Raw genomic sequence first — 24,801 nt, forward strand, 5'->3', positions numbered from 1 at the left:
ACACATACATACATAAACATAAACTAAAAACTTTAAAAAGGTGGGACAGGTGCTCAGCTACTAACTTTCCTATGGCCATTTCCTACGTGTTTCCCTGCCATGCCCTGACTTCTTTCTATAAGATAGATGAGGCATGGACTGACTCAGGGTCAACAGCCAGCACACATTCACGTACAACTTCAAGCTAAGCAGTGTGATTCTACACCATAAACCTCGAAAAATGTCAAAGACGAAACATTAGATCTAGGTGTAATATAAATTGCGTTGGTAAATGTCATGTGTTGTTGGCACTTGTTGAAAGTGGGCTCAGGGACCAAGGTGGCCTTCCTTGCTTCCTTGTCTAGGACAGGCCGGTGTTGTAGAATATTAGTTAAATATGTGTTACGTTTGTTAATGCTGTGGAATATTTGTTTAATGATGTAAAGATGTGTCGAATTCTTTTATGTTGCATTTCTTTAGAGCTGTGTTACACTGACTGTCTAAAACACCTGATTGGTCTAATAAAGAGCTGAACGGCCAATAGCAAGGCAGGAGAGAGAAATAGGCTGGGCTGGCATGAAGAGAGAATAAACAGGAAGAGAAGAGAGAGGAGGATGCCAGGAGCTAGCCACCCAGCCACATATCCAGACACAAAATAAGAAGAAAAGATATACAGAAATTTTAAAAAAGTGAAAGCCCAGAGGCAAAAGGTAAGTGGGAGTGGGATTAAGTTAAGAAAAACTGGCTAGAAATAAGTCAAGCTAAGGCTGGGCAGAAGTAAGAATAAGTCTCCATGTGATTATTTAGGAGCTTGGTGGTGGGCCCCTCAAAGAGCAAAGAGTAAAGGAAATTCAACTACAGGCTGGACCCTCTAGTCCTGCAACAAGGAAGAAGAGAACCACAAGCTGCTATGGCATTAAAAACACTTGGCCCGGGGCCAGGGGGCCCAAAACCTTAAACCCAACCCCCAACAAGCAAAAGCAAGGGGAACCCCGAAGTTGAAGCCAAGCCGGGCAAAAAAAAATCCAAAAAAAACAAGGCCAAAAAAAAAAAACCTGGCCCCAGAAAAAAAAACAAAAACAAAAACAAAACTTGGCCCTTGAGAATAGCTAAAATGGGAACCATCCAGCAAAGGTAACTATTGCTTATTCATGATATAAAAGCGCCTGTGGTGAGAATATGAAGCCGGAAGCACCCAAAACACTCCACTGGGAACCCCAGCAGGACTTCCAAGTCATCCCTGCGGGATGCTGTAAGCACCCAATCAGATGCTTTATTAAGCTCCGTACTGTGTGCTGCTTCTCTGTATCAGCTACTTGCTCTGTTTTTCTTTTACTTTCCCTTGCTGTACACTTAATAAACTCACTCATTCAAAACCAAAAGAAAGGCTCTCTGGACAAAATGCCAGGGAAAAGTACAAAAAGAGCTCCAGGTCTTTTGCCTCCAAAAGAGGCCTGTCTGGGACAGCATGAATAGACAGGAGCTGCAGCACCAGCTGGTCACAGACAACTCTGTAGTACCACCAGGACCTCAGGTGCCTTGGACTTCCACAAGAAGACAGAGATAAAACTGGGGAGATGGCTCAGTCAAGCACACAGCTTACCACACAAGCATGAAAGCTGAGTTTAATCCGCAAAACTCATCTAACCAAAGCTGGGCATAGGAGCAAAAACCTAAAATCCAACGCAAGAGGAGAAAAAACAGGCAGAGACCTGGAGCTCACTGCTCATCCGGCCTAGCTGAATTAGTAAGCTCCAGGTTCAGTAAGAGACTCTGTCTCAAAACATAAGGTAGAGAGGTCAAGAGAGGCCTCTGAGGCTCTAAAAAAATGAACAGAAACTGTGACTGACTGCTATTGGTTGCCCACCAGAATTCCATGGTGAGACTTTGTTGCTAAAGACAGCACACACTGTGGAGACCAGAGAAGTCACACTAGAACTGAGCTGATGCTTCCTCTCTACTAGCTAGTCATTGGGGTGCTGCAAGGGACTGTGCAGGCTGCTAGGGAAGAACTGTTTTCAACAGCCTTATCCTGCCTTAGAGCCTCTGCGCACAATAATAAGCAACCAAGCAAAATGAGCCTAAGGGTGCAACCATGGCAGGTACGTTACCAGGGTAACCAACTGCTTTCTGATTAGATTTGATGCTCATTCCAGAAGAGGGAGCTCCCATCTGGTAGGTGGGGATGTCATGGACCCTAGTACAGAAACAACAGCTATTGTACATAAAGGATCTGTCAAGTTGCCCCTAAAGAGCTGCATTTATGCCCATGGAATATACCGCTGTCAGCTGTAATGGAAGAAGTTTCTATCTGCAACAGTCAGCAGTGACTACAGTCTCAGCTGACTGCACTACCCACGACACCACCACAGCGACCCCATAGCTGACCAGCTACTGTGCTTGACGGAGATGCCCAGGGTGCTGCAGACAGGCCAGAAGCTAGCCCTGGAGACATGGCTCACCCACTACTCACCTCCTTCTCCAACTCCAGGTCAACCAGAGCTTCCTGCATCTTCTCCTGACGGCCCAGCTTCCTTTGCAGACCTTCCAGCTCTTCGGTGAGCAGCCCGTTGGTCTCCTTCATCTCCCTGTGGGGCCAGAACAGTCATGCCAACAGCCACACATGTTGGGGATGAACCCAAGGGACGGTGAGCCCAGGCGGCCAACTCCCAGCTAGGGCAGCAGGCTGCGCACAGGCCCTCACCTCAGATGAGTGTTTTCCTCACGCAGCCTCTTCAGCTCACGCTCTATCTTGGGCAGACGCAGCAGCTCAGACTTCATGCTCTTTACCACGGCTGCATCTTGCTCTTGCAGGCACAGCTTCTGCTCCAGGTCCTGTGAGAGGCAAAGAGGAAAAAGGAGAGTGAGCAGCCAGGAAGCATGGCAAACAGAGCCTCGGTAAAACAAAGAGGCTAACCTGAAGGACACGCAGGCTTCCAGCTACAGAATGAATGACCTAGAGCAGGCAGAAGGCCTGGGACATTGAGATCATGAGGTTCACTTCAAGGAAGAGAACATGGAGATGCCAGGAGCTAGGGAGCTAACTCAGCCAGTAAGTACTTGCCACGCAGGAAGCATGAGGTCCTAACTCAGCTCAACCCACACAGTTTAAAAAAAAAAAAAAAAGGCAGGTATGGTAACACAGGCCTTTAATTCTAGCACCTGGGAGGCAGAAACAGGAGGATCTCTGTGAGTTCAAGGCCAACCTGGTCTACAAAAAGATTTCCAGGACTGCTAGGGCTACATAGAAAGATTTGACTCAAAAATAAATAAATAAAAATTTTAGGGGCTAGAGAGATGGCTCAGTGGTTAAGAGTACTGGCTGCTCTTCCAGAAGTCCTGAGTTCAATTCCAGCAACCACATGGTGGCTCACCATCTGTAATGAGATCTGGCACCCTCTTCTGGCATGTGGGCATACATGGAGGCAGAATGTTGGATACATAATAAAAAAATAAAATCAAAAAAACTTTTAAACTGAAATTTGAAAAAAAAAAAAAAGCTGGAACAGTGGTACACAGTTGTAATTCTAAGCAGAGAGAGGCCAATGGAGAGTCTCAGTCCAGAGAAAGACCCTGTCTCCCACCACAAAAAAAAAGGGTGGGTGGGGAACAACATCCTGAGGAACAACACTGTCCTCAACACCCATGTCAATCAAGTTCATGACTGTCTGTAACTCCAGGCCCAGGGAAGGCATCATCTCTGGCCTCCCTGTGACAGCTGCACGCATGTACCCTCACACTCATATGCACATCCCCACACAGAGATAGATACAAAAATACACCTAATTTCTAACTAATAAATCTTTTTCTCATCAAAGTCATGGGAGCCACAGAGGTCTTCTACCTTGTCCCAAGCATCTAGGAAGCCTTGCAGGCCTAGGCTGCTATGCTGTTCAGGGGCGCCCTCATCATCACCTCTAGAGCAGCCCTGGACCCCACCTCAGGGCCAGCACACACACCACTGTCCTACTGCCTGTGACTATCTACATCCCCTCCAAATGTGGGGCCCTCTGGTCCCCAACAGCAGGTGCCTAAGAGCACAGCACACCTCTGCCTATGGCTGGCTTCTGCTGTACCAGTGGTGAACCTGCAACAGTTGCTTTTGTTCCCACTGTGTGACAAACCATCCGACACTGCACCTGTCACCCTGGCCCTCCACAAGGTAGCACTGGCATCTAGTGACAAGTCATTGAATGGGCTATATATAAACCAGAATCAAACCAACTGAACAAATCTTCATGGAGCCCAGCTCCATCCAAGTGGTGGGAAGAGAGTGACAGAGAGGACCAACTGGTCAACCTCTATGAACAAGGAAATAATGAGAGGTGGGCAAAGGACTACAGAAGGAACAAGAACCAGGAAGAAGGTAACTAAGAAGGCAGGGAGTAGGGTCTAGAGAGAAGGCTTAGCAATTAAGAGCACTTGCTGCTCTGCCAGAGAACCCAAATTCAGTTCTCAGGACCCAGACAGGAAGCTCACAACTGCCCCTAGCTCCAACTCCAGATCTCTTCTGGTCTCTGCAGATAACACAAACCCACACATATATAGAAATAAAAATAAATATTTAAGCAAATAAATAAAAAAGAGACAACAGAGCCAGGTTAAAAAAAAAAAAGTAGCCAGAGATGCTGGAGAGATGGCTCAGTAGTTAAGAGCACAGGCTCCTCTTCCAGAAGTCCTGAGTTCAATTCCCAGCAACCACATGATGGTTCATAACCATCTGTAATGAGATCTGGTGCCCTCTTCTGGCATGCAGGAATATATGCAGACAGAACACAATATACATAATAAATGAATCTTTAAAAAAAAAAAAAGTAGCCAGAGGTATAAGGAGCTAAGCCCACCCTCTAGGAGCAAAGCCCACCTTCTACTTTGGAGCTGCCCATCCCCACCTCCACACACACACACACAGCAGAGGCAGCAGGGAGATAATTGACACAGCCCTCCTTCCTGGCACTGGATAATACCCTAAAGGCAACAGGAAGCCATGGAAGAAGCTCAAGGCACCAGCTCTCCAGCAACACCCTCTAGAATAGTGGTTCTCAGCCTTCCTCATGCAGTTCCTCATGTTGTGGTGACCCCCAACCACAATATTACTTTTGTTGTTACTTCATGACTGTAATCTTTCTACTATTATGAATCATAATATAAATATCTGTGCTTCCTGATGGTCTTAGGCAATGCTGTGACAGGGTCACTCACAACCCACAGGTTGAGAAGTCCTGCACCTGAGTAAAGGAGCCTGACCTTAAATCAGCCATGCTTCGGGGTGAAAAAACTCCTTCTCGTAGTACAAGCTGGTCACAAACTTGTGATCTTCCCCTCTCAGCCTCTCTGGAGTCACAGCTGTGTCCTGGCCCCACCTCTCTAAGCCTCAACTGCACAGTCCTCTGTGTTACCTCTTCCCATGGGTTTCTGGTGGGCCTTCGTCACTAGGTGCCAGCTTCCTTGATCACTCACTGTGGCCCCCCTTGCCTGTCAGCACAGGACCTGGCATCCACAAAATAATCAGCCTGCACCCTCACGTGCCACTGAGCACGCCTCCATTCAGGAAGATCTGTGATTGACAGGAGGGCTGGCCCTACCCCTGCTCCATATAGGAAGCTGCCCAGGCAGACAGGAAACGCCTACCTTAATCTTCTGTTCCTGGTCAGCTTTCTCTTCTTGACTGACCTGAAGTTCCTGAATCTTCTGATTTGCCTCCTGACATTTCCTGTGAAAGAAAGGGAAAGTAGATGCAAGGCCACTCCATAACATCCCTCAGCCTGAGCCCCGGGATGAATGCAAACACACACACCTTATGCAGGGAGACCCCAAGTCCTAGGCCAGCCTCTGCACATGCTCTAAGACTGGGACACTGATGAGGTTACAAGGGAGCCCAGGCTAGCAGTGGCACTACCTAGTTCTCTGTCCACCACTCGGTCCATGGTGTCAGCCAGCCGTGGTGCTGCTGCAGGCATCAGAGACCACCTGGGCCTGCCCACACTAGGGGTAGAACATTCCTCAGGAAATACCTGCCTAGGGTAAGGGCCAGACCTGCAGGGCAGAATCCAAAGCCTCCTGACTACCACCTACTAACCACCATAAATCCGTGTCCACTGTGACCTATAACTGTTTGCCCAGGCACAGCAACCTGTGCCCTCAAAACCTAACTTAGCTTGGCCTTCCTCTGGAAGCCAGCTCCAAGAAGGCACTTCACCCCAGGAAGAAAAGAACTGAGCCGTCACCCCCTTATTCTGAGGCTCACTTCCCAAGTCCAGAGGCCTCACTGTGTGCCCCTTGTGTGGTCTGTGACACGGTTGTCTTGGGGACTGACACAGGCTAGCCATGCTCTCACCGCTGCTGCAGGTCCAGCTGCTCCTTCAGTTCCTGCTTCTCAGACTCCAGGCGCTTCACTTGCACCTTCTGGTCCATCGCACTTAACTGCATCTCAGAGACACGCCCCTTCAAGGAACTAATCCTCTGCAAGTGGAGAAAACTGGCTGCTCACTGGGGTCCTGTCTGCATGCAGACTAAGTACCCAAGCATTGCTTTCACACACAGAGGTGGAGGAGAAAGGAAGGGCATGGCACCTCCCATGTGCTCCCCAGGGCAGAACAGAGCTCACTCTCCTGGAGCACGCGGTGAATAGACAACACACCCTCTCACAAGCATCCCAGCCAAAGGCCTGTTTGTGCTCTGTATCACTGACACAGACGTGGGTCACAGCCAGGTCCTGTAGGAAAGCTGGTCGTAGCCACATCTGACCCTCTGATGTCCATTAGCATCCATACAGAGTACCAACCACATCCAGCGCCCTGGACAATGAGTGTCAACCTCAGCCTTCTCCACACCTCAGACCTCTGTCACAGTCTAAGCCTCCTTAACGCCTACATGCCAACATTCCAACAGAAGGCAACCCAGGATGGGAAGACCACAAGGTCCTGGCCAAGATACAGGCTGTCATCAGAACTTTGTTTCAACAGAGTGCATGAGTACAGGCCTGGTGTGCCAGCTACTCAGGAACCTGAGGAAAGTAAATTAAAAGTTTAAGCCTCTGACCAGGCGGGGTTGTACACACCTTTAATCCCAGCACTCTGGAGGTAGAGGCAGGTGGATCTCAGTGAGTTTGAGGCCAGCCTAGTCTACAAAGGAAGTGCCAGGACAATAAGGGCTACATAGCAAAACTCTTTCTCAAAAAATTAAAAGAAAGAATAAAGAAAAAAAGAAAGAGAGAGAAGTTTAAGCCCCTTGAGGCGAACAGAATAGACTCAAAGCCAATCTGGGCACCTTAACAAGAACCTATCTAAAAGTAAAAAGTAAAAAGAGGGTAAAGCAGAGTGGCACACACTTTTAATCCTAGCACTTAGTAGGCAGAAGCAGGCAAACTCTATGAGTCCAAAGCCAGCCAAGGCTATACATTAAGACCTTGTCTTTAAAAAAAATTAAAGTTAAAAAGAAAAAATTAAAGTTGGCTTGAAGAAATGGCTCCGAGTTAAGAGCACTGGCTGTTCTTCCAGAGGTCCTGAGTTCAATTCCCAGCAACCACATGGTGGCTCACAACCATCTATAATGAGATCTGGTGCCCTCTCCTGGTGTGTAGGCAGAACACAATATACATAGTAAATAAATAAATATTTTTAAAAAGATATAGCTCAATAAAAAATTTAAAAAGATCTATAAAAAAATTAAAGTTGGAAATAGAGAAATAGCTCAGTGGTTAAGAACACATATTACTCTTTTAAAAAGAAGACAGTTTCCAATATCCATATCAGCTGACACAACAGCCTATAATACCAGTTGCAGAGGATCTAATACCTCTGGCCTCCAGACTCCATGGGCACCTACATTCATGGGCACATACCTACATATGTGCACATGCAAAAAAATAAATGTTGATAAAAATAATTTTCTTAATCTCAAAAAAAAAGAGAGAGAGAAAGAGGGCAGAGATATAGTACAGTGGTAGAACAACTAACTGAAATCTCCTACGGGAAGTGGGGGGAAATATAGGGAGTGCAGCTCAGTGGTGAGCACCTGCCTAGAATCCCCCAGTGAGGGGCTAGGGTATGGCTCAGTGGTAGAGCCCCTGCCTAGAATCCCCCAGTGAGGGGCTGGGGTGTGGCTCAGTGGTAGAGCCCCTGCCTAGAATCCCCCAGTGAGGGGCTGGGGTGTGGCTCTGTGGTAGAGTCCCTGCCTAGAATTCCCCAGTGAGAAGCTGGTATGTGGTCCAGAGGGAGCACTTGTCTAGAATCCCTTACCATAAAAGCTCCCCAAGATGAAGCAAGCAACCTGGGTTAATGAAGCTAATAGAGACCCATAGTACTCAGAAAAAGTGCAGTCTCGGAGCAAAGCCAGTAGGCCCTGACCAGCAGACTCACGGATGGACAGAAAGTACATGTGACAACACTAAATGTCTACCCAAAGAAACCTGCAGGAACCTCCACCCTTGCTCCACCCATACCTCCCCAGCAGATCTCCCCAGCTGCTTTCCTAGAAAGAGCAAGTTGGCCTAGTCACTCAGAGAAGCCAGCCCACTTAGAACTGCTACATGAATTAACATTTGGAAACAGTGGCCTGAAGCCAACTGCGGAGAAACTCACCAGAGTGGGCCCAAAAAAGACCATTAAGTGATGTTGGATGGCCCTACATTGGAGTCCAAAGTGCTCTTGCTCTCTCTCTCTCTGTATCTATCTATCTATCTATCTATCTATCTATCTATCTATCTATCTATCTATCCATCCATCCATCCATCCATCCATCCATCCATCCATCCATCCATCCATCTATCTATCTATCTATCTATCTATCTATCTATCTATCTATCCATCCATCCATCCATCCATCCATCCATCCATCCAGCTAGCTATCTATTCATTCTCCCCAAGCAATAACTACATATATATATGCGTGTATAGACGCATATATATATTTATTTATTTATCTATCTATCTCTAAGTAGCGCCCTCTAGAACAGTCCACAAGATTTGTTTCCCTGTAGCTGACAGGCCATTAGGATGTACCAGTGTTATATCCATGTCCTGTGGGAGGCTGGCTAGGGGAACCCCACATCACAACAGCCTGCACCTTATCACAACACACAGACTATGACAGTATTAAGAACATGTCCAGAAACAGTGCGATGGCACACGCCTGTATTACTAGCTGGGGAGAGGTGGAGGCAGAGGGATCACAAGTCAAGGTTATTGCTACATAATGCTATTCTCCCCAGGCAACAGCTGCTATCTTCTTGACTTCAGTTGCTCCTGCTTACAAAAGATCATCACACTGGGCTTGCTGATTGTAGACAGTGTGTCACAGAAGGGATGTGGAGGGTCACTGGAGCCACCTGAAGTATCCAGCCACTGCAACCATTCTTCTCAAACAATCAATTCTGTACTAATTTGCATGTGGCCTGGGGCCTTGGGGAGGGGCTAGAATACAGAAGCTGGGAAGGATTAAAGGAAGAAGGAGCCATCTACACAGCTGTGGGGAAACCATCATCCATACTGGGTGCAGAGATGGCTCAGAGGTTAAGAGCACTGACTGCTCTTCCTGAGGTCCTGAGTTCAATTCCCAGCAACCACATGGTGGCTCACAACCATCTGTAAAGAGATCTGGTGCTCTCTCTGGCGAGTAGGCATATATATGCAGACAGAATACTGTATACATAATAAATAAAAACCTTTAAAAAAAAAAAACCACAAAGGCTCCAAAGCCACAGAGAAACCCTGTCTCGAAAAAAACCATAAAAAAAAAAAACCCACAAAACCATACCGGGTGCAGACTTCACAGTTTCCTGTCAGTAGCCTGTCACCCATGCTCTATGGAAGCATAAATTCACTGGTTCCCCAAGAGTAACTTCATTATCTTTGGCTGCATAGCTAGTTTGAGTCCAGCCAGAAATACATAAACCCTTGTCTAAAAAAGAAAAAGAAAAAAAAACATCAAAGCCAGGGCTGATGTGGCAGCTCAACAGGGAAAGCTAGCCACTCAGAAAGGACTCTCATAAGAAAGGAGAGAAGCCAACTCCAGAGATGACTCTGACCTCCAGAGATGCACCCATACACATGTCACACTAGTAAGAATAAAGTTCACCCGGGCAGTGGTGGTCACGCCTTTAATCCCACCACTCGGGGCAGAGGCAGGCGCATCTCTGTGAGTTTGAGGCCAGGCTGATCTACAGAGCAAGCTCCAGGACAGTCTCCAAAAGCTACAGAGAAACCCTGTCTCGAAAAACCAAAAAAAAAAAGAAAGCACAAAAAATTAAAACAAAAAAGAACATGTTCAAACCAGACAACAGTGCCCACATCTTTAATCCTAGCACTTGAGAGCCTGAGGCTGGAGGCAGGCAAATTTGAGGCTGAGTTAGACAGTAAGTCTGCGGACAGGCTGGGCTATATAGTGAGACCCTGTCTCAAAATAAACAAGGAAAATTCAGGGGGCTGGAGATTTGACTCATGGGTTAAATGCACTGTCCACTTTTCCAGAAGACCTGGGTTCATTTCCCAGCACCCACAGTGGCCTGCAACTGTCTATAACTCCAGGGCACCTGATGGCCTCTTCTGGCCTCTGCATACAGTGTACTCAGATATAAGCAAGCAAAACACTCATACACATAAAATAAAATCTTTTTTATCAGGAAACTAGAGAGATGATCCCGTTAGGAGGGGGCTTGCTGCACACACGAGGCTGAGTTCGGATCCCCAGCACTCGTGTAGTGTTAGTGCTTGTGAGTTTTATGTCAGCTTGACAAAAGGAACAGTCATTCCAGAGGAGAAAGCATCAACTCAGAAAACACTTCCGCCAGACTGACCGGTGAGCAAGCCTACGGAGCTTCTTACTGATTGGTGACTGATGTGGGATGACCCAGCTTACTTGGGGTGGTGCCACCCCACAAGGGTGGTCCTGGCGGGGTGCTGTAAGGTAGACTGAGTAAGCCACGAGGAACAAGCCAGTAGGCAGAGTTCCTCCATGGCCTCTGCTTCAGATCCTGCCTCCAGTTCCTGTCTTGAGTTCTTGCCCTGCCTTCTCTGCATGAGGGACTGACTGCAGGCTGAAAAGCACTCTTGCCTCCCCAAGTTGTTTTTGGTCATGGTGTGTTGTCACAGTAACAGAAACCCCAACTATGATACTAGGTGTGGGACCACACACCCGCAGTCCCACTGCTAAGGAGGCAGACAGCCAATCAGGCCAGGAGACAGTTCCGGGTCTACTAAGAGACCCCGTGTCACAAAATAAGGTCGATAGTGACCGACAAAGAACCTCAATAGCAAGTTCGTGGCCTTCACATGTGCACAAGGTGTGTGCACCTACATACAACATTGTCTCACAGTGAGTGCCACCTTTTAGAGGTCTCTCTGACTCAGTGACACGCACAAGGTATTGAGTGCTACGACAGGGACAGCCTGCCCTAATGAAGGACAAATAACACGGGGGAGGGAAGCATCAGCAAGTGCACAGATGGACGGCAGAACAGCAGGGCAAGGGTGGGGAGGTGATAAATCAGGGCACGTGACTGAACACTGCAGTGGAGGGCTTGTGACTCTGGGCTGTGGGCCTGGAAAGGCTTCCCAGAGGAGGGACCGCTGACCCTCTTCTACTCTTCACTGAGGTGTGCAAGGGCCTCCTCTACCACGGAGGGGCCAAGGACCTGGGCCAGGTCTCTGTGAAACAAGAGCCCACTCGTCTGGAAACAGATCACGGCTCCTCTCCTGCCAAGACTTGCTTCAGAAGACAGATGCGCCAACAACCTTAACATGCTCCCTGGCGCTGCAGAGGCAAAAATAACCCACAGCCCGCTCCGAGGATCTATCAAGTGGAGAAGGTGCGGGCACGGAATACCAATGACGCCAGGCGGCTGGCCCCTGGAGCTCTCAGCTGTTCCCTTCTGGCACCTGTGATCTTGAACACAGAGACGGGAGGTGGGGGGGAGGAACAACTCCCTCCATACCCACACTCAGGCAACCTCCAAAACAGACCAGCAGCGGCTTCACTGGACTGCGCTGCACCTGCACCCTGGTTCAAAGGCAATCTCTGATGCTAACAGAACTCGCTCCTAATCAAAGACATGCAAATTCACAGGCACATACTTACAACGTCTGGGGAAAAAGGAAACAGAACTTCCAGAACATTCCCTCCCTATCCATGACAGACAAGATGATAGCAACACCAATACTTCACAGTTGCTGTTAACACAGCCCAGCAAGTAGCGGCAGCAGCCAGAGAGTTTTGCAGAGGGTAGTTTGCCCAAACAAAGCAATGTTTGGGAAGCCAATGGGTTCACACAGGAAGCCATGTACTGCACAGATAGGAGAACACAAAAACAGTGGACTGGCCAACTCTTGGTTCACATTATAAAGAGCAAATTCAGAAATGTAAGGCAGCTCATCCCAGGATTACAGAGATTGGGGCAGAAGGATTGTCTCAAGCTTGAAGTCAGCCTGGGTTACAAAGTGAGGCCTTGCCTCTCACTGGCCCTGTAGAATAGAAAAATTGGTGTTTGTACTGTGATTACAACCCCCCAAACACAGTCACTCATGATATGTGTGTTTAAAACAAAAATCATGTGGAAAGACAGCTCAGTCAGTGACGCATTTATCACGTAAGCACAAGGGCCTGAGCTCGGAATCCCAGTACCAGGGAGACAGAGACACTAGTTCCTATAGTTCTCTGGCCTGCCAGTCTAGCCTAATTGGTGAGTCCTAGGTCAGAGGGAAATCCTGTCCCAAAATAGAGTGTCGGATGGGAGAGATGCTGGAGAGATGGCTCAGCGATTAAAGCGCCTGGGCTCCCATAGAGAGGATGCTCACAACTGCTTTTTCACTCCGGTTCCAGAGGATCTGATGCCCTCTTCTGGTCTTCATGGGCACCTGCACTAATGTGCACATACCTATATGCTTATGTATAATTAAAAAGAAACCTTTGAAATAAAAACAAGGTGCACAGCACCTGAGGAAGAACAGCAAGGCTGGTCTCTGGCCTCCACAGACATACACACACATACATGTGCCCACCCACATGTGTACCTGTTCACACACAGATAAAAAAAAGACGATGTCTTGCTGTCACCACGGTATTCATTCTTTTTGTCTTAGAAAACAACCACCTGTACCAGGGCGAGTCTCGGTCTCAGGTACAGCCTACGCTCACCTCCCTGGCTGTAGCTAGGTCATCCTCCAGTTCCCGAAGCTGCTGGTTAGTAGCATCCAGGTTCTGCTTGCACAGCCTGTGGCACTCCAGCTGCTCCCGCATCTTCTCTTCCGCCGCAGCCTCACGCTCCTGGAATTGTCGAATGCGTGCCAGGAGCTCCTGGTTACGATCTACCTCACGCTGTGGAGAAGGAAGAGCTTGGTCAGGGAGTGTGATACACAGAGGAGTTAGGCAGGCCTATCAGCCACAAAAGGACAGAAACAGGACAAGATGAGAGACCTGGATGCCAGGGCTCCCGGTGAGGCAGCATGGTGCCTCCCACTCTGAGAGGCAATTGGCATGGACCGCACTACACACTCGTCACACCATCTGCTCACCGCCACCCTCCTTGCAAGAGGAGATAAAGCATAGAAAATCTACAATTCAGACTTGACCTTGGAATGAAGCGGAGCTTCTGCAGCGCCAGCAGATCTTGTCTGGCCATGCTCAGGCTGTCATTAAAATGCGTTGAGACTCCCCACGGAGAAGATGACTACAGCAAGGAAGGGACACGAATGGCGGCCTGCAGGCATGGCCACCACTGCCCCAAGTGTCCATCACACACACCTTCGGGGCCACCACACTAATCTCCAGGGGAGCTCTGTGGCCCAGAGAGGTGGGGGCAGTACTGAGAGGTTCAGTCACACACACTGTGACTACCATCACAGAGACATGAGGCTTATGTCAGCCTTGGGCCTCTCCAGCTGAGCCTGGGGACAGATGCTGAGAATGGTCACTCTGTCCTCAGCAGAAGTCACCCTACTCCTACTCAGAGCCACCAAGAACTTCAGCAGGCAGTCCTACTCAATGAAGGAAGATGTCACTTGTGTCAAAAACAGAGCTTCAGCCCCTAACCAAGAAAGGCTCAACACACCACACACACACACACACACACACACACACACACACACACACACACACACACACACACACACACACACACACACACACACACACACACACACAGAGTGCTGCAGCCCCTAGGGAGAAGGAAAGCTGAACCACACCTTGAAGGGATCCAAGGGAACAGTAACTAATCTAACAGCCTCAGTAGGAAGACCCTTCTGCAAGTCCCAAAGGCCTACTCTGTGAGGCTCTATGACTGAGGGAGGGGAGGGAAGGAAGGAGCGGAGAGAGAGATAGATCACAGCACCACAGCACCGCCAGAGTCAAGAGCACTCCACTGGCACTGCCAGCCCAATACAGACAGGTCCTCGGACCTTCAGTCTCACTCCTGGTAGCTATTTTGGGAGGGGCCCCTGACTTGTCTTATCTGTCCACCATCAAATGAGCAGTCCCAGAAAAGTCACTGACAGTCTGACAACTCCAAGACCTCACCCCTTAGAGTGTTTCTGAGCAGGACAGAAGAACAGGCCTCTGAGAAGGCAGCTGGGAGCCAGAAGGGCCAGGACCTCGCTTTTCCACCACTGCTGCCCTCTGTCTCCCCAGGAGGGGCCTTCCAGACCCAGTCGCCAGTCCTCACTAATGTCCCCATGCCCGTGAGACCTCATGAACACTGCACACCAGAGACCTATGGCAGCAGACAGGCTCTGCCCTTAAGAGATATGCCCAAGAGGCAGGACCAGGCCACCAGCACAGGACATGGTCCAGGTAGGACAGATCTTCCTGTTATGCTTAATCTTGGTTGTCAACTTTGCAAGACTTAGAACGGCCTAGAAGACACACCTTCAGGGATCTATGAAGATGCTCCCTCAGAGGCTGACCTAAGGAAGGAGAACCCACCCTGAAATGAGCTGTCTGATCCAAGTCTGGGGATCAGACTGAATACAAAGGAGAACACTGAGCACCACCATCCACCTCTCTGCTTCTTGACTGGGTGTGACGTGACCAGCAGCCTCCTGCCCCTGCTGCCACACCTTCCCACCATGGTAGACTGTGCACCCTTGAACTGTGAAGCAATATAAACCCTCCTTTCCTTTTTTGGTTTTTCAAGACAGGGTTTCTCTGTGGCTTTGGAGCCTGTCCTGGAACTAGCTCTGTAGACCAGGCTGGTCTCGAACTCACAGATTTTCCGCCTGCCTCTGCCTCCCGAGTGCTGGGATTAAAGGCGTGCGCCACCATCGCCTGGCAAACCCTCCCTTCCTTAAGCTGTTTTTGTCTGGTATTCTGTCACAGCAGCAAGGAAAGTAACCAACATAGGACCCTAAAAAGGGGACTTCAGTCTTAACTGCCAAGCCAGGACAGCACACCACAGCCAGCACACTATATGCCAGACTTAAACTCACCCAACTAGCACCACCTCAGGGAAGACGCCAGTCATTCTCACAAGGGAAAAAACAAAAACAAAAACAAACAAACAAAAAAACTGTGATGGGCACATCAGACAAGGACAGGGCAGATGGCCATCACAGGGAAGGGAGGACTACACGGACTCTGAGTTCTGATGCATGACCTGAGTCACGGTGGCACTTCCATTCCAACCAGATCATCCCTGCAAAGCTGGTAATGAAACTGAAGCAGGGGAGTATGGCCCGGTCAGGAGTGCTTGCTTTGCAAGCCTGAGGACCTCAGTTCCATCCCCAGAACCCACATAAAAAGTCAAGAGTATATGGGGACACACTTTTAGTCTTAGCTGTAGGGAGGCAGAAAAAGGAGGATCCCCGAGGCCCACTGGCCTATGAGAAAATCTATCTCAAAGGAGATGGTGGCATTCCTAAGGATGACACTAAGGTCACCTTATTGCCTTTGCATGCATGTGCACCCACACCCACACATACACAAATAGTCAACTACAGTTTCCTGCGCTGCACATGCCCCAAGTCACAGGGCTGCACTTCCCCACAGGCCCACCCCCATGCCAGGGCACTGTCATGAAGCTCTGGTAAGATACAACATAGACAACAAGACTCCCTGAAATTCCTGCAACCTCTTGAGCCTATCACCCTATCCTACCCCTACCCCAGCACCCACTATTTCTTCCAGATCTGCACTGCAATTCTTCTAGAGAAAAGAGGAAACAGAGGCCAGTCAGGGACAGGTCTGCCCACGACACAGGGTCACCGAGCAACAGCCACCCCAACAGCTCCCTCTAAGATCATCCCCGCTTCAAGTCGCCCTTCTCCAACCTGATAGCATCAGGTAGCCCCGCCAGCTGGGTCCCAGTTTGGCACAGCCTGACAAGTACACGGAGCCCTCTACCCCTGGGACTGGCTGGACCCACCTCGTAGTTCCTGGCACTGGTGTTGGCAGCTCGCTCCAGCTCCACTCGAGCCCTCTTGTGGCTCAGCTCCATCTGCATCTTCTCCCGCTCCACTTGGATGAGGTAGGACTTCGAGCGGATCTGCTGTGCTCTTTCCTCCAGCTGAGCAGTTGATACCAAAGAGAGAAAAGAAGGCTCAGTAGTCACGTCAAGCAAGGCAGGTGGCAACCTGCAAAGCCAGCACTGAGGACAAGCAGGCTGAGGCAAGAGTACAGGTACATAGCAAGATCCTGCATCAAAAATTAACAAAGGAGGGAGGGAGGGAGGGAGGGAGGGAAAGGGAGAGGCCGGGGGAGGGCAGGGCAGGGCAGGGCTGAACTCTGCATACTGCTCCAGCAAAGCACTGTCCTAAGTCTGAGTTTCTATTTGGAAATGAGTGGGAAGCAGCAAGAAAGACTAAAAAGGAAAGGGCCTTGGGTCAGTTCAACAGCTCTTGTTATGAGCTAAACTGTCAACCTGAAAGGATCTATTACAACCTGGCAGATGGGCCTCTGGGCATGTCCGCAGAGGAGTATCTAGAGCTGAAGTGGGAAGACCTGCCCACTGTGGGTGGCACCATTCCCTGGGGTCCTGGACTGGGTAAGAGGAGAAAAGGCTGAGCAGCAGCTCACGTTTATCTCTGTCTGCTTCCTGGTGTGGGGTGATGTGACCGCTGCTTCAAGTCAAGACAGCCTTGACTCCCCACCCTTCAGCTTCAACAAAATCAACCCTTTCTTCCTTAAGCTGCTTTTGTCAGGGCATTTTATCAGAGCAACAGGAAAAATAACTAGGACACCTGAGTTCAGATCCTCAGCACCCACATAAAAGAGAAAAGTCATAGGCCGGGCATGGTAGCGCACGCCTTTAATCTCAGCACCTGGGAGACAGAGACAGGCGGATCTCTGTGAGTCCCAGCACAGCTCTATAAGAGAGATCCTGTCTCTAAAAACAAACCAAAGAAATAAAACAAGCCGGGCAGTGGTGGAGCACGCCTTTAATCCCAGCACTCGGGAGGCAGAGGCAGGTGGATCTCTGTGAGTTCGAGACCAGCCTGGTCTACAGAGCTAGTTCCAGGACAGGCTCCAAAGCCACAGAGAAACCCTGTCTCGAAAAACCAAAAAAAAAAACAAAAAAAAAAAAAAGAAATAAAACAAAAGCAAGGTGCAGCTATGAGCATCTGTAACCCAGCACTAGAAAGGTGGAGGCAGAAGATTCCCCGGGGCTCACCAGCCACGCCAGCCCCATCAAACCAGCAAGCTCCAGGTGCAGTGAGAGGCCCCATCTCAAAAGAATGAAGTAGACAGCAGTTGAGGAAGACATCCAGCCTCAACCCCTAGCCTCCGTATACACGTGTACATGTGTGTCCACACAAAGAGCAGGAAGAGGAAGACGGATGGATTTCAAAGTGACACCGTGTGAGCTTGTCTGAAGAGAGGATGCATTTGTTTTTCTACAGCTAACAAGATACCACAGCATGGCGCCTATATCAGTGTGAGCCAACTGTTCTGGAGCTAGGCATCTGGACGCCAGGGGCTCCCAGAGCAAATGAAGCTCCTGGCTCATCACAGAACAGCTCCAGAGAAGAGGGGATATGGGGGGCGGGGGGTGAGTAAAGAAGCCCAGCCCAGAGCAGCCTGGCATGGTCACTGGTGCACTGACAGGACCAGGCAAGGCTGAAACATCACTGTCCTCCTTGGACCCAGAAGCCCGAACCCAAACTGGAGCTCTTCCTTTAGGAGACCCAGTCCCTTTGCAATGGTATCCATCGGAGCATTCCGAGGAATTAGAATGGGTGAAATAGAACTACAAATCACAATAAACTTCTGCCAGCAAAAGTCACCCTCTATGGGGTCAGGCATAGTGGTACATGCCTTTATTCCCAGTACTTGGGAAGCTAAGACGGGCAGATCTCAGTGTGTTCAAAGCCAGCCTGGTCTGCATAGTGAGTTCCAGGACATTTAGGACTATACAGTGAGACCCTGTCTTAAAAATTAAATAATATATATTAAATAATTAATAATTGAATAATATATATTATATAAGTAATATATATAATCACACTGTAGGAAATGACTCAATTGAAAAAGGACACATCTCCCAAGTATGAGAACCTGAACCCACATCAAAAGTACCTACCCAGGGGTGACCAAGGCAGCCTCTACCTAGCATGGCTCAGGGCAGACCGTGGTCTCCAGCTACAGCTCAAGGTGATAAATGCCCAGAAGTGTCTGTAGCCTAGCTCATGCCAACCCACCCACTACCCAAAGCTTGAGCTGGCCCAACCAGGCCAGATGTACATTCAAAGCCCCATGAAGCAGGCCACTCACCTGCATGTTCTTCTCATACTGCAGCTGCAGGGACCCTGGGGCAGAGGTGGACATGTCCAGGCCTGAACCTCCCTCCACTCTCTGAGAAATGAAGCTGTTCAGAGACCTCAAGGTGGACAGGACTGTGGTGTTCTCCCCAAGGTCTTCCATGGTCACACTCCTTCCAGGAGACAAAGCAAAAGTCAGAGCCAGCCTTCCTATAATGCTGTATGTTGGCACAGCCTGTTCCCCTAGGACCATTGTGGAGTCAACCACCATGTTTTCAACGTTAACCTGGAGCCAATACTGCCAACGGTGCGGAGAGAAAATGAGGCACAAAAGCAATGCCACACAGTATGTCTGGGTCAGCAGGTAGAGGCCAGAGGTTCAGCTACATGAGCAGTAGGCTAGCTTGAGCAACATGAGACTCTGCTTTGAAGAAAGAAAGGGGGAAAAAGGAACCGGGTATGGTGGCATAGTCGTTAATCCCAAAACTCACTCAGACAGAAGCAGGCAGATCTCTGAGTTCAAGGCCAGCCTGATGTACACAACAAGTTCCAGCTCTGTTAGGTCTGCATAGAGAGAGAGACCCTATCTCCAAAAAAGGTGAAGAGGTGGTAAAAGAGGGCTCAGTGTTTAAGAATGTTTATTGCTCTTGCAGAGGACCCAAGTTCAGCTCCCAGCACCCACATCAGGCTGATAACTGCCTGTAATTCCAGTTCCAGGGTATCCAGTGTCTTCTGGCCTCCCTAAGTACTACATTCATGCACAGACACATGTACAATTTGAAATAAAAAATAAACTTAAAATCAGGGAGAGTGAGATGGCTCAGTGGGTAAAAGCAGTAGCAACCAATGCTCGACAACCTGAGCTCCGCACACAGAGCCCTCAGAAGAGCAGCGCCATGGTTCTTCACTCACACCATGGCACCCATGTGCCTGCAGTAGAAAGACATGGTGTGAATCCCCAGGAACCTGGACATGGTGGCCAGTATCTGTAATCCCAGCATTCCTACTGCAAAATGTGAGATGGGGACAAAAGCATCCTCCAGTGCTCACACCACACACACACACACACACACACACACACACACACACACGAGAGAGAGAGAGAGAGAGAGAGAGAGAGAGAGAGAGAGAGAGAGAGAGAGAGAGACAGAGACAGAGACAGAGACAGAGACATAGAGAGATTGCAAAACGTCATGCCACAACCCCAAGCTGCCACCTGAGGGCTCATCTGCACACCAGACAGGCAGCTGAGAGGAGGTGCTCAGAGGTACAGGGACACACCTCCCAAAGCCACACTCACCGCAAATGTGGCCTCTGGGAATCAGAAACAAGCACTTAACAGTCAGGTGATGGTGGCCCCAGCAATGCTGTTACCAGCAATGTTGCTCAATGCTTCCACTGGGGCTCACATAAAGAGGGGTCCTACAGGTTCCTAGCACATACACTTAACTAAGCCTCACCCATAAACCCCCTTGGGTGATAGCCCACCTTGGAAAGGAACCGGAAGGGCCATGCTGGAAGGTGTCATTGTTGACACTCACTGGGAGCCTCCATCTGCTGGGCTAGACACACACCAGCTCACAGCACGTCGGCCAAGCCAGGCTTCTTGCAGAGTGCTTTTTTTTTTCGTCCTTTTTTTAAACTTTTATTTTAAAGTTTCTAGAGAGATTTTATGTGAGTCTGTTTTGTATCAAGAAAAGCTCTCTTTATAACCCTAGTTGACCAGGAAATCCCTGTGCAGAACAGGCTGGCCTCAAACTCGGAGTGCCTGTGTTAACGGTATGCACTACCACTCCAGGCTTTTCTTTAAAACCTGGTCTTGCTCTCTGGCCCAGGGTGGCCTGACACTGTGCTTTCAACCTACAGGAGTCAGCTGCTGCACAACCCCCTAAAGCACCGCTTCAAACTTCACCTCAACTTTCCAGACCCGGGGTGAGGAACATGGAAGACAGACAGGACACCAACGATCCTGGCTAGCCTGTGAGCTGAGAGTCAGGTGAACTGTCCTTTGCCCCTAGCCAAGTCACAGCTGGGCAAACTAACGGAGGGAAGTATGGCTACTGCCACAGGCCTGTCATCCCAGACACTCAGGCATGAGCACAAGTTCAAGGCCCGGCTAGGCAGGTTAGTAAGACCTGGTCTCAGAGGGCTGGGGCTGTAGTGCAGTGCTAGCGCGTTTGCCCAACATGCTTGAAGCCCTCGTTATGGCCCAAATGGGGATGGGGGGAGCAACCAGTGGTCATCCCAATACCTGGCCGTGCTGGTGTCTTTTGGGTCCAGGGTGCTTGGGGTGAAGAAACAAGACAAGGAGCAGGAGGCTGAGCGGTGGTAGCACAGGTTTATTATGAGAGTATCTACGGAGAGGGCCTCCCATAAAGACCAGAGCTGGGCTGGAGAGAGCATTTCTCCAACCTAGGTTTTTACAGATGTCTTACTCGAGTACAAACCTCTAGTTTACGAATCAGCTGTGTGTCTCTTTGACTAAGGAAACTGTACTAGACCCTGGGACTGGAGGGAGGCCTGAAATGTGAGGCATCTTGTGGACTTCACCCACCCCACCACCGATGTAATTAACTTTCTGTGGCTAAACCCTGGATTTGAACTTTTTTTCTAATTGCTAACATCAGTCTCTTCCACCTGGATTGACTCTATGATTTGAAAAGGGAAGCCCCACACACACCAAAAAAGAGAATTAAATGCTTTATAAAAGAGTGGAGGTGTGGGTAGGACACTGGTGGGGGATTGTTTGGTACTAGATGGGGTGTCACTGTGGGAGAACCTGTGGTACCCCACCTGCCAGACCCAACACAGGAAGAGGTTCCTGATATCGGGGAGTAATGAGTTTAATCTTTGGGAGGCAAAACAGGTTAGTCTGTGTAGGGGGACTGAAAGGCTGTGGGACTGGGCAGGACAGAAATTTCTGCTACAAGTCTGTTAAAGAGACAGGAACCAGCCGGGCAGTGGTGGCGCATGCCTTTAATCCTAGCACTTGGGCAGCAGAGGCAGAATCTCTGTGAAGTCAAGGCCAGCCTGGTCTACAAGAGCTAGTTCCAGGACAGGCACCAAAAACTACAGAGAAACCCTGTCTCGAAAAATAAAAGGGGGGGGGGGGACCAGAGGTGAGGAGGAGCCCTGGGAACAGAACCAACCATGCCGGCCAACACCTCAGAGAATACTGTCCGTATGTGTGTATTTGTACTTTGTTGTTGAGGTCCTGAGACTCAGCCTTGGAGTTTTTGGAGGACTCACCAGAGCTTTCAAAAGTATGACATGAAGGTGACACTGAGGACATGGTGGAGACACCGAGGCCCATAAGAGGGCAAATCAGAGATATGAGCAGGAGAGAATAGAGGCCAGGAGAGGAAGAAACTCCATGCTGGGACAGAGAATTCAGATACAAAGACCCAACCTCCAATGAGGCAACAGACATAGTACCATACCCACAGAGGAAGAAGACTTCCAGGGAAGTGATAGCAAAGATCAGTCACTAAAAAAAAAAAAAAATGTTGGGAGCTGGACAGATGGCTAGGGGTTAAGAGCACTGGCTGCTCTTCTAGAGGTCCTGAGTTCCCAGCAATCCATATGGTGGTGGCTCAGGACCATCTGTAATGAGATCTGGTGCCCTCTTCTGGTCTGCAGGCATACATGCAGACAGAACACTGCATATATAATAAATATTTATTTTTTTAAAAAAGGTAGAAAGGAAGAAAAATATTTGGAGTGATGTCCCAGCTGTCTAGAGCTGTCACCTCATTTTCCCATACTGAGTATTTACCAGTAGGATAGCACTGCAAGAGGCTGGTGGGTTCCCACTGTGGCCAGGTGGGAGTATCCCTGCGGTAGAGTACAGAGCTGGGGAGTGCATAAGGAGAGTGATGTGAGATGGGGCACACCTTTAATCCCAGCACTGGTCTACACAGTGAGTTCTACGACAGCCAAGGTTACATAAAGTGAACCTGCCTCAAAAAAACCAAACTAAAAAATAGAGAGAGGCTGGACATGGTGGCGCATGTCTTTAATCTCAGCACTTATGAGTTCGAGGCCAGCCTGGTCTACAGAGCTAGTTCCAGGAAAGCTGGGACTACACAGAGAAACTCTGTCTTGAAAAATGAAAGAAAGGGGGGCTGGTGAGATGGCTCAGTGGTTAAGAGCACTGACTGCTCCTCCAGAGGACCCGGTTCAATTCCCAGCCCCCACATGGCAGCTCGCAGCTGTCTGTAGCTCCAGTTCAAGAGAATCTGACATTGTCATACCAATGTGCATGAAATAAAGTTGTTGTGGTTTTTTAAACAAAAAAAAAAAAGAAAAATGAAAGAAAGGAACGGAGGGAGGGAGGGAGGGAGGGAAGGAGGGAAGGAGGGAAGGACGGAGGTCAGAAGGATCTGGGTAGAAATGCCCAGTCCCACCCCAGCAGGGAAGGTGGGTTAGTAGCCATAAGAAGCTTAAGTGGCTGAGCTGGAGACAGGCAGCACAGGTCACCTACGGGCTTTCTGAAGGAAGCTAGAGGCTAGAGAAATGGAGAGCCTGAGGCTCTTTTCAGATCAGTAGCAGGCTGGGCCAGGGAGAGAGTAGGTACATGGAGATGCATGTGTTGATCCAGGCTGACACAGGGGCCATAATGGCAGGACTGCTGCATTCCCGTGGCCGTGCAGGCCCAGGGCACTCGTAAGAAACCCAAATGAGGGGGCTGGAGAGATGGCTCAGCGATTAAGAGCACTGCCTGTTCTTCCAAAGGTCCTGAGTTCAATTCCCAGCAACCACATGGTGGCTCACAACCATCTGTAATGAGGTCTGATGCCCTCTTCTGGCCTGCAAGCATACAAGCAGACAGAATACTGTATAAATAATAAATAAATAAATAAATAAATAAATAAATATTAAAAAAAAAAAGAAACTCGGATGAGGGCAACAGGCAGCATCCAGCTGCCAGACAGAAGCTGGGAGCTAGGAAAAACAAAAGCTGGAAAGCACAGACAAGAGAAGTGTGCCAGGGTTCTCGAGTGGCAAGCAGTAACTGGCGGCAGCTAGTCAGGTGGAGAGAACCTGACTGTAAGGGGAGAAGACAACTAGGGATGCTGCTCCCTGGTTGGGCACGCTTCTTAGTTTGGAATGGTGGCATCAGAATGGAATGGTATAACTCTAATTCAGACAGTGAGGGTTGGGATAATTACCTGGTGTGGGGCTGGAGAAATGGCTTACTGGGTAAAGATGCTTGCCACCAAGCCTGCTGACCTGAGTTTGATCCCCATGACTTACATGGAGAAGGGGAAGAACTGAGAACCACAGCATGACACCTGCGCACCTCACACATGAAGGGTGGAATAACAGTGCACAAATTAATCCCAACACTCATGGGCCAGAGGCAGGCAGATCTCTGAGTTCGAGGCCAGCCTAGTCTACAGAGTGAGTTCCAGGACAGCCATGTTACACAGAGAAACCCCATCTCAAAATAAATAAATAAATAAATTTAAAAAGGGGAGGGTGTCAAGCTGTGCAGTAGTAGCACACACCTTTAATCCCAGCACTCAGAAGGCAAAGACAGCTAGACCCAATCTCAAAAAAAAAAAAAAAAAGTAAATTTAATTTTTTGAAATTTAGCCTGAGTTTTCCATTTAACCAGAACCTTGACACACACCCCAATTACATACATAGCAAAGCTGGTGGGCCTCGTGGGCGACAGGCAGGGTGGGAAGAAGCAAGCCTCTGCTCTTCAAGATCAAATAAAAGCCGCTTTCTGGCCTCCCTCTTCTGAACTCAGCCACTAACACACTAGTATGAAGGGCAGCAGTTTCAGGAGCTGCCAAGCTACACAGGTGTCTAAGGCTGTACCCACTCAACAGAAATCCTGAACTGCCAGACAGCAGACCCTCCCCAGGACTCTATCTAGCTGCTCCGGAAGGCTTCTGAGCTTACAGGTACACAGTTTCTTTCTGGTCTCAGCCCAGGGACAGCCTGGGACCCTGACACTTGGTGACACAGGTCTGTCACCCAGGTACTCGGAAGGCTGAGGCAAATTCAAGGGCTGGTCACAAGTTCAGGCCTGCTTGGGTTACATAAGGGGTTTGAGGCCAGGCTGGAAAACCTGGGAAGACTTATTACAGAATAAAAAGTAAGAAGAGTGCCGGGCGGTGGGGGCGCA

At 49.2% G+C, this 24,801-nt stretch overlaps 1 protein-coding gene across 1 annotated transcript in view; it reads right to left on the reverse strand.

The window, feature by feature from the left end:
* LOC101994454 (mitotic spindle assembly checkpoint protein MAD1-like) overlaps positions 1–24,801 on the reverse strand; it is a gene marked incomplete at its 3' end in the record, with an annotated part of 26,787 nt that overhangs the window by 986 nt on the left and 1,000 nt on the right. Inside the window, exons 2-8 of the mRNA XM_005368066.2 lie at positions 18,676–18,835; positions 16,331–16,471; positions 13,111–13,290; positions 6,317–6,441; positions 5,611–5,692; positions 2,684–2,814; positions 2,453–2,567 (exon numbers count right to left, since the gene is read on the reverse strand). Coding sequence (XP_005368123.1) covers positions 2,453–2,567; positions 2,684–2,814; positions 5,611–5,692; positions 6,317–6,441; positions 13,111–13,290; positions 16,331–16,471; positions 18,676–18,825 — 924 coding nt within the window. The remainder of the gene's footprint in view (positions 1–2,452; positions 2,568–2,683; positions 2,815–5,610; positions 5,693–6,316; positions 6,442–13,110; positions 13,291–16,330; positions 16,472–18,675; positions 18,836–24,801) is intronic.

Source organism: Microtus ochrogaster, unplaced genomic scaffold, assembly GCF_000317375.1.
Source record: "Microtus ochrogaster isolate Prairie Vole_2 unplaced genomic scaffold, MicOch1.0 UNK27, whole genome shotgun sequence".
NCBI classification, from domain to species: Eukaryota; Metazoa; Chordata; class Mammalia; order Rodentia; family Cricetidae; genus Microtus; species Microtus ochrogaster.